Below are 10,504 nucleotides of genomic sequence, written 5' to 3'. Positions count from 1 at the left end.
TTTATTTAAATTCATCCAATATACATCTTTATATTTATCAACTCCTCTTTGAAAAAGTTGCCTGTATCCATATTATGAAAAAAAGTTGAAGGTGGACTTCAGTGGAACAAAATTGCTTTATTTTCTTCCATTCGATGATTTAATCATGCATAAATGCAAAGCCTTTGGCAAATCTTGTACAAAATCAACCTATGGACTTCTATCCTATATACAAAAGAATGCTGACCTACGAAAATTATTAAAATTTAAATACACATGACAGGTGTTAGTTAAAGTTGGTTCTTCAATTGCACCACTAAACCCTGCATCGCCTCAATCTTTTCACTGAGTTCTTTGATAACAGTAAGATGCTGAAAGGAAGAGTCAGAAGTACCAATGTCAGATATCAAATCACTAATCTTAGCCTGTGAACCAGCAACTGCTTCCTCAAGCGAAGTTAATGTTTCTTCCATAGGCTTTCTTGGACTTTCATTTGTTGGGTTTTGTAATGGAGAGAGGCCACTTCTAGAAACACTACTGTCTATGCTAGGCTTCTCAGGACAAATTTTTTTGACAATGTCTTTACTTCCTGCATATCATCATACCATTATTAGCATTATTAAGCGAAAGGACCAACAGCAACAAAATCAACCAAAGCCTCACACCCAAAGGAAAACTGATACTGTAGGTTGGTAACAGCTAACAGAATGTGGAGGAGCAAAATGGGATAGATTACAAATGTAATATATGACCATTACGTAACGAATTTCTAATTAAAAGCATTGTGTACACAAGAAAATACCTAGGTTGCCAAGCCGGTCAATTACATATTGGCCGACAGAACTTTCAAGCTTAAATAGTCGTAAAATTCCAGCTATTATTCGGCCGACAGAATCGATTTCGGATTTGCACAGAAAAGTGAGGTGTTGGACGTCTTCCTTGCTTACAATTGCTTCATTCTGTACAGAAAAATCTTCATTACATTACACAGGAGCTATCAATAGAAAAAGTCAATAACCACATACTTTGAATACCAAGGGCCCATTACCGTTTGTCTTATATAAAACTTTAGATTCTCCACTGCCCAATTAACCATTTCATTATCCTCATTATCCTCACGTAATATCATGCCTACTTCAAGATCAATTCCCTCAACTTCTTCACTGAATTGTTCTACTCCATTTTCGGTTCTGACTGATGAAGGAATGTCCTTTTGGGCTTGAGGCTTAATGATTTTCAACCCTTGAACTCCAACCTGCAAGTTCTGGCACAATATTTAAAGGGTACGGAAGGACAGATTTACAGATAAGATAAACTAATAAAATGAACCAAAAGTGTGTACACTTAGCTAATATTTAAAAGTTATAGTGTTTTCACCTACAGTTTTTCTTTCATTAAATGTCCATTTAATTGAAGGGAAAATATTCGAAAAAATTTCCCTACTGACTGTCAGCTGTCAGCTGAGCCAGTGAAAGTTAATAGGGTCTTGGTTCACTTAATGGTGGAAAAGCATCTTCTCATATTTTTAGTTATATTTGAAACATTCTTTGAGAAACCTTTTTCATTTACTCACAATGTACGGAAAGTTGCCGCCCAACAGCTAAGCTTAATGAAATCAAGCATGTATATACACATACATTTAACACTAACACACTGCATCAAATTTGGAGAAAGAAGGATGCATGTATGTCTTTACCGTAACCACGTCCACAGGATATAGTTGTATTCTGTGTGATTGTGTTTTTCTTTCTGGAGCATTCTTTGGGCAACTTTTTGCATTTACCCGCAAGGTACGGAATGTTGTGTGCCAACACCTCTCTTCTCTGTTTGAATCATAGCTTGAGAACCGCATTCTTTCAGCCATGTCATGCGCACCTTCAAGAGCAAATAACCAGTCTCTCAACTGTATAGTTATATCCACGGTATCTGGCTTCTTCAAGTGTGAAAAACTGGTACCTTTCCCTTCTCTTGTAGTTTCAACTGGTGTAAATGTTTGTAAGAAAACTACACTTTAAAGTAACAAACAAAACACAAGGAATATGACATAAAAGTTTACTATATATAAAGCAATGACACCTACAACAGAAAATGAGAATAGACTGTTTTTTACCATTTTCTAAATTATCAACAATCGGAGGTGTTGTCTTAAAAAGTTTTGCCAACGGTCCAGTTTGTAAGTTTTCCCACCCTTTACACAAACCATTCCCTGGACCACCATCAGGCCCTAGTACTCCAAATCGGTGCAGGAGGGCCTCAGAGTAGTTCATTCCCCCACCAAGACGAACACCAGATACAGAAGCTGAGACATTTAAAGTATGTACTTCCGTGTCTACTACACAAAATGGTATGACTTGCACCATATGTATGTCCAGAAAGGGGTATGAATGAACATTTCCATTAAGTGGCTGTTTTTTGTTATGCACCCAGAAAACAGGTCTCAGTTTAGGGTGTTCATGATCACTTATTGAGGGAAGATTTTCGCTAGTACTACAAGGTGAGTCATTTTCACATGTAAAACGCTCTTCAGAATCCACACAATCTATCTGAACTCTCTCCCAATTTATTGTGGATGAAACAGCAATAGCACCACCAAGAGTTCTATGAGTAACTCTAACAAAAAAATCATCTCCAACAAACTGTACTAGAGGCATTCCCTCCGAGTTCACAGAAGACGACTCAAGAAATTGAAGTTGGAGATTTTTTATTGTCAAACTTACAGAAGTGTCACTGGGAATCTTCTCCATCAGATTTCCACTTAAATATTTGTTCCTGACATCGTTTAATTGTTTCTTTTTTCCAACTATGGCTATTTTCTCACTAACAGTCCCAAAATAATCATAGACACCGAGGACAAAAAATAGTTGTTCAACTGAAGTGTTGGATAGATACTGTTCACAAGCAATACCAAGCCTCACGATACCGCCTGGAGGAGGAACCTTTAACAATGGACTACCATCAGCAGTTACCATAGCCGCTTCTATGCAAGCATCTTTAAGGTCAACACATCTCCACAATCCAGTCGTCCATCCGAGAGAGCTCTGATGTCCAGGCTTGTCAGTACTTACTTCCAGAGATAAAGTAATCTGGGATGCTCCAGTAGTCCACTTCTTCTGACTGGCATCAATTGGTTGACCCTCCCAAAGACAGAAGCAAGCAGGATCCTTCTCGAGGTTCAATATTTTCAGTTTCAATGAGGGTGAATCTAAAAAGAAAAGATTTTCAATCCGAAGCCTTGCTCCAGCAAAAGAGTTATTGACTGTATTGTTCATATTGGTTTTAGAAATATCCAGATAGGTCTTATCCAAAGGAACGGTAAGATCCAGACCCTTGAGATTGAAAGTAAAAGCTTTTACTGAGAAATCTGGTAAAATGTCACCAGGATTCACAACAATATCATCAGCTAAGAATGATGATATCTTGAGGCAGGTTTCTTCTTGGAGGTGAATCTGGAAAACAAAGAAATATTCAGATAACATAATTGGCATAAAAGTATTGGAAAAGATGCACAAGCTGGCCATTTTTAAAAGAACTTGCACAAAGCCACACACCATTAGAGGTTGACAATCAATAACAGTTTGAGAAGCAAAAGATGGTGGAAGAGAAGGCACGATCTGAACAGAATGGAGGCATATTAGGGGAGTTCCCACAATTGATTGCCATTGCTGTTCTCCTAGTGGGTATATTGATGGGCAGAAGCTTCTTGCTGCCAAAAGACAGAATGGAAAAAATTAAGTAAACATAGCAACTTGCTAAAATGATACATTCTTTTAAAACTATCAATTAACGAATATTTAAATTTTTTATTCAGTGTTAACATAAAACTATTTTAGATTATCATACAATCGTGTTGTGACATTCATAGAAACCAAGCAATAACTAAATACCAAAGTTTGTATTATTGAGAAGATTAAGCGGTAAAAGTTATTGAGCTGATAGCTCTATAGCAATCCCTGGATTCTTGACACGTCATTTCCCCTCTTAACTAACTTCCCACTGTTTCTTTTCCTAACCCCACTTTCTTTCTTCTTACATAAACATTCCATATTTTGGGCCTATCTATTCCTTTTATAATTTTTCCATGCTGAGTAACAGGTCCATGTGCACTTCCCACCTTATGATCCTTATTAGGAGTCCTATCATTACTCCCTCCTGCATCAGCAACCTTGTCATCAAGGCTGAAAAAAGGAAATTGTCTCTGTAGTAGCACCTCATCTTCCCAAGTTGTCTCCTCCTCTGTTCTTCCCTTCCATTCCACCAACCATTGTTTGATGATGTTACCACCCTTTGGACTCTCCCTAGATGCTAACACTGCCTCATGCTCTTCCTTATCTTTCTCCTTAAGACTCAACTTTGTTGGTAAAGTCGGTTCTACTGCATGGTTTCCAATAGCCTTTTCCAATAGCCTTTTTCAGTTGGGAAATGTGAAAAACAGGATGTACTTTGCCTGATTTCGGCAACTGCAACTTATATGACACTTCTCCAATTTCTGCCACTAATAAAAGAGGCCCGTAAGACCGAGGTGCCCACTTCTGATTAATACGTCGAGCTATGGTTAATTGTCTATGTGGTCGCAATTTGATAAACACCCATTCTCCTACCTCCAACTGCATGAATCTACGTTTTTTTTATGCAAATTTCTTCATTTGTTGTTGAACTTGCAACAAGTGATATTTCAATTGCTGAATAGCTTTATCTCTATCAACCAAGTTATGGGTACAACTTCCACACGCGTTTCTCCTTGCGTAAACGATTTCGAAAAGAGTCTTTCCTGTCGGCCCACTTTCTACCATAATTCTTCCCAAGGTAACCAATATGACAAATTCTTGAGCTATTCCGACACAAAACATCATAAATAAGCTTCTAGATATCGGTTTACCACTTCCGTTTGACCATCGGTCTCAAGATGATAAGAAGAACTCATTTTCAGAGTTGTTCCCTGTAACCGAAATAATTCAATTTCCTTAGCAAACAATTCAGTAATCTTCCTTGCAGTGTAAGGATGTTTCAGCAAAATTAAGTGGCCATATTTAGACAACCGATCCACCACTACAAATATAGCTTCCAACCCCTTTGATTTTGGTAAACCCGTAATGAAGTCTAAAGAAATATCTTCCCAAATTCTATCCGGAATAGGCAAGGGCTGAAGTAATCCTGTTGGGGACATTGCTTCATATTTTTTCAGTTTCTAACCTTGTAGTTCTAGATATTTGTCTTGCCAAAGAAAACTTAGAGTCATCTCTTCCCAATCAAAAGTAACCTTCCCAAATCTCCGCAACCAAGAAACTCCCAAAATCATGTCTATGTCTTCCAACTCCAACACATATGGCTCCACCGTAGTAGAGAATTCTCCTAGTTGAACGTCCAACTTCTCACATTTCCCCGCAATAGACACCCTATGCCCATATCCTAAATGCACCCCAATCAGTTTTCTTTTGTCCACTTTCAACTCCAGAGGCAGCCACTACATGAGGAGAGATGAAATTGTGACTAGTGCCACTATCAATCAACACTCCCAAGGTTACTCCATTGACACGACCCTTTATGCACAGAGTTGAAGGGCAATTCCGACCATCCCACGACACTTCAACCTCTGCGAACAACTCCATAGAACCACACTCCAAGGTACGGTCATCTTCCTCTTCTCGCATCTCACTCTCAATAACCTCCCCCAGTTCATTTACTGTTTCGTCGTCAGCTAACACTACCATTCTTAGTTGTCGCTCCATACATCGATGCAACGGGTGATATTTTTCACAGCATCTAAAACAAAGCCCCTGAGCTTTCCTGTTCAGCAATTTAGAATAAGGCAAATGCTTCATGCCGCGATTTCGATCGACAACCAGAGAACGATCACCGGAAACGCGACTGCTTTGTTGTGCCACCGAGCGTGACTCGTGAGGGCTCAAACTTCCTACCGATAAAGGTTTAGTTTGGGTACCCTATGTTGGGCCTAATCCAACTGTTAATCTTCCTTAATTTGGGCCTTGACCCGACCCAGATCCAAACTTCTCTCCCTGACCCATACCCCAATCTCGATTGCTTTTCCAACCCCGTACTCCTCCTCCATGCTGAAATTCCTCTCCTTGCAATTATGCTTCCACATCTAGAGCCAGGCACATGGCTTGGAGACGATTCACAAGGTTGAAGGTGTGAACCCTCCGCCGAATCCCCGATCTCCATCCTCCAATAAAATAGCCAAGATATTGCTCCTCCAATAAACGAGATACTTGAGACGAGATGTACTCACACACTGCCAGGTACTCATCTAAGCTACCCGTCTGCGACAAATCTTTCAACTCCTCGAAACGATTATCGCTAGTTCGACCACCATAACGATCGATCAACTCTCTCTTTAACTTGGTCCACGACAACCCCGCTTCTGCTTCTTGTAGAAGATTGAACCAATGAATGGTTGCACCTTCCATACTTAATTTGGCTAATCGGACCTTCACCTCCTCTGTTGAGCCTTGCACTTCAAAATATGTCTTTGTCGTCGTAATCCATCCCACACGGTCAGTACCATCAAATGATAACAATTCCTCCTTCTTTGCTGCCATCCTATACTCTGCTCCTGAATCCATATCTGAAAATGGAGATTCTCGACGATCTCCCACTTGCTCGTTATGAAACTTAGTAAACTCTTCCAACATTAAATGGTGAAATTCCCCAATGTCTCTCGTATTGAGACTTCCATCGCTAAAAATCTCTCCTCGAATGCTTCAACTTGGTCGGACATTTTGGTTGGCATGGACAACAATGCTAGCTCTTCTCGGGATCCGGCAGGTCGAACCAATGATAGAAACCAAGCAATAACTGAATATCAAAGTTTGTATTATTGAGAAGATTATGCAGTACAAGTTATTGAGCTGATAGCTCTATAGCAACAAGGAAACCCAAGAGCACTAGACTCCTCCAGAGGATGACTCTCCTCCTCACCAACTCACCACTTCCTCTCGGTACCCCCTCCACATTCTCCCTTCTCTCTCCTATAACAGAATTCTGCCATCCCTGGATTCTTGACACATCATTTCCCCTCCTAACTAACTTCTCACTATTTCTTTTCCTAACTTCGTTTTCTTTCTTCTTACATAAACATTTCATATTTTGGGCCTATCTATTCCTTCTATAATTTTTCCATGCTGAGTAACAGGTCGATGTGCACTTCCCACCTCATGATCCTTATTAGGAGTCCTATCAGACATCATTAAAATAATTCAACTTCTTAGGTAATAGATAATTGTAATCATAGTAAAACTTTTAAATGAAATTATGATATCAATGGATGATAGTTGTTAGAATGAAATCAACTGTTACAGTGTTTTAGAGAATTAAGCATTACATAATCTAACAAATTAGGATCAATTATTCCTAATTATTAGGTGTATTTATTATAATTGATTATGAATTATGCTATAAATACATTCTATGTGGTCTACATTAGACACAGTACATTCAGAACATATACAATTCTACATGGTATCAGAGTCTAGTTAAAGTCTATCTTAGCGAGATTTGTTGTTTGTTGGACATATAGATCCACTCGTTATCGAGTCGCTATTGAACCACCCATTAATGTCTAGTTCCACACACACATATATATACTTCGGCATGAAGTAGTGTGTTGGAAGTCTCACATCGACTAGAGATAAGTCCAATTTAGAGTATATATATGGTGCAAACCTCACCTTACAAGTCAGTTTTTGTTAGGAATAAAAGAGGGAATTAATCTAATACCGAACGGTGCATGAGAGGAGAAGCCGACCATTAAGACAAGTGAGGCCGAACTGTGCATGAGACGAGAAATTGTACAGTAAGGCACGGAGGAAGTGAGGCCGAACAGAGAGACAGGGGGAAGCGAGGCCGAACGTTGTGAGAGGAGAAGCCGAACAGTAAGGCAATGGGAAGCGAGGCCAAACGTTAGAGGCTGACTGTTTTAAGAATTAGGAAGAGGCGCGAGAATGAGATACTATAAACAGTCTTCCTGAACTCTATTCATTAGGTTATTTTCTTTAGAGTATAGACTGGGCATATTAGCCAGTGGAGGAAGATAGGCTTCCTTGGGGAGAGTATACTTGTATTTTCGATACTTTACTGAATCAATAATACATACATACTTTTCAATTCTGTTGTTCGAGTGTTGAAGTGAGAAGAGGGGATCAAATTAAGTTATTTGCATAAAGTAACCTAACAAATTGCTTCGACCTGCCGAATCTGTTTCGGAGGGAAGAAGAGCAAGTGAGGAGGAACAATAGCGAAGAAGAATGGAGGGAAAATTAAATGCACTAGAAGGAAGAATGGAGGGACGAATGGCGGCGATGGAGTCGTCAATGGAGGAATTGAAGGCGGAGGTGCAAGCGATGACTCTCGAGTTCCAAGGAGCTCGTGGATGACGAAGTAAGAAGCAACATTGGAGCTCCGAAGGAAGTCGTGATTCTGTCAATGCTGGACGTGAACGACGACCGCCGAAAAACTCGGAGGAGGAATTGGAAGAAGACAGAGGAGAAGTTCGACGCAGTTGGAGGAAGCGCGTTGAACTACCTACATATTTGAAGGTGCGGATCCCATGGGCTAGATCGCACAGGCAGAGAAACTCTTCGACCTCTAGAGCGTGACGGAGAAGGAGAAGATGAAGCTCGTCTATAGATGCATGGAGGGAGGTTTGGCGAGTTATTGGTTCTCTCAAATTTAGAAGGAATAGAATTCTTTCTTATTTAATTAAGAGGTTATTAACCTCTATATAAATACATAAGTCTGCAGCATATTTTAGGAAATATGAACTGCTAATTCTAAGGGATAGATCCCTGTGATTACGGGATCAATCAAACATAAATGAACCTAACAAAGGCAGCACATAACTGTTACAAAAAATACAGCACATCAACTATAAAACTTCCTGAAATACACCATGCCAATCTATCACGTCAATCACGGTTTCTGACACTCCCCCTCAAGCTGGTGAATAGGTGTTTTCCATTCCCAGTTTGGATATGATTCCTTCAAAGTTAATGCAGTTCAGCCCCTTGGTGAGTATGTCTGCAAGTTGGTTCTGGGTGGATACATATGGTGTGCAAATCATGCCACTGTCTAGTTTCTCCTTGATAAAGTGTCTATCAACTTCAATATGTTTAGTTCTATCATGTTGCACCGGGTTGTGGGCTATGCTAATTGCAAATTTATTGTCACAATATAACCTCATAGGTTCATCCCACTTTATCCTCAAGTCTTCTAATATAATCTTCAGCCATAGAAGTTCACATATTCCGTAAGCCATTGCTCGAAATTCTGCTTCAGCACTTGATCTAGCCACTACACTCTGTTTTTTACTCTTCCAAGTCACTAAGTTTCCACCAAGGAAGGTGCAGTATCCCGTTGTTGATCTCCTATCTACCACTGACCCCGCATAGTCTGCATCCGTATATGCTTCAAGACTTACACTCTTGTTCCGTTTGAACAAAATCCCTCTTCCGGAGGTCCCTTTCAAGTACTGGACAATTCTAAGGGCAGCTTGTAAATGTGCTTCCTTTGGTTGATGCATAAACTGGCTAACTAGACTCACAGCAAACGCAATGACTGGTCTAGTGTGAGATAAGTAAATAAGCCTGCCCACAAGTCTTTGATACATATTTCCTTGTCCACAACAATATCCTCCTCCATACTTCCCAATTTTATATTTGGATCAACTGGGGTGCTTGCTGGTTTGCAGCATGTCTTCCATGTTTCTTTAAGCAAGTCAGTAATATACTTTTGTTGAGATATGAAGATTCCTTTCTTGGAATGAGCCACTTCGATTCCTAAAAAATATTTAAGCCTCCCTAGTGTCTTGATCTCAAATTCAGTGGCAAGGCATCGCTTAACACTTGTTGTTCCTTTTTGTCATCTCCACTTACTATAATGTCATCTACATATACTAATAGAATTGTTACTCCCCCTGAAACTGAATGTTTGATAAATAATGTGTGATCCCCTTGGCTTTGTTTGTAGCCCAGACCTGTCATAACTTTGGTAAATCTTCCAAACCATGCTCTTGGGGATTGTTTCAGTCCCTATAGAGCCTTTCTTAATTTGCAAACAGTTCCAGCAGTAACCTGTCCATTGTAACCAGGGGGCAACTCCATGTATATTTCTTCTTCAAGGTCTCCATGTAGAAAAGCATTCTTCACATCAAACTGCTGCAGATCCCAATCATTATTTGCTACTAGTGACAATATTACTTTGACCGTGTTCATCTTAGCAACCGGGGCAAATGTCTCCAAGTAATCAACTCCATAGGTTTGAGTGAAGCCTTTGGCCACCAACCTTGCCTTGTAACGTTCGATGGTCTCATCCGCCCTATACTTTATTGCATATACCCACTTACACCCTACTGGTTTTTTTCCAGGAGGTAGGGTGACAAGTTCCCAGGTCCTATTTTTGTTTAACGCCTCCATTTCCACATCCATGGCATGTTTCCATTTCCTGTCAGACAATGCTTCAGATACAGAGGAAGGTGTGTGTGTGGAGTTGAGGTTAGTGAGAAAAGTTTTAT

General features: G+C 39.9%; 1 protein-coding gene across 1 annotated transcript in view; it reads right to left on the bottom strand.

The window, feature by feature from the left end:
- Positions 1-92: 92 nt before the first annotated feature.
- LOC124822322 (uncharacterized) overlaps positions 93-10,504 on the bottom strand; it is a 69,637-nt gene continuing 59,225 nt past the window's right edge. The window contains exons 15-20 of the mRNA XM_088092543.1: positions 3,528-3,682; positions 2,090-3,425; positions 1,676-1,959; positions 1,028-1,234; positions 782-938; positions 93-568 (exon numbers count right to left, since the gene is read on the bottom strand). Coding sequence (XP_087948669.1) covers positions 270-568; positions 782-938; positions 1,028-1,234; positions 1,676-1,959; positions 2,090-3,425; positions 3,528-3,682 — 2,438 coding nt within the window. The 3' untranslated portion in view covers positions 93-269. The remainder of the gene's footprint in view (positions 569-781; positions 939-1,027; positions 1,235-1,675; positions 1,960-2,089; positions 3,426-3,527; positions 3,683-10,504) is intronic.

This window comes from Vigna umbellata, chromosome 6 (genome assembly GCF_029865625.1).
Source record: "Vigna umbellata cultivar VRB3 chromosome 6, Vumbellata_1.0, whole genome shotgun sequence".
Classification (NCBI taxonomy): domain Eukaryota; kingdom Viridiplantae; phylum Streptophyta; class Magnoliopsida; order Fabales; family Fabaceae; genus Vigna; species Vigna umbellata.
The sequence above is the reverse complement of the archived record's forward strand: the minus strand, read 5'-3'. Positions and strand labels throughout refer to the sequence as shown.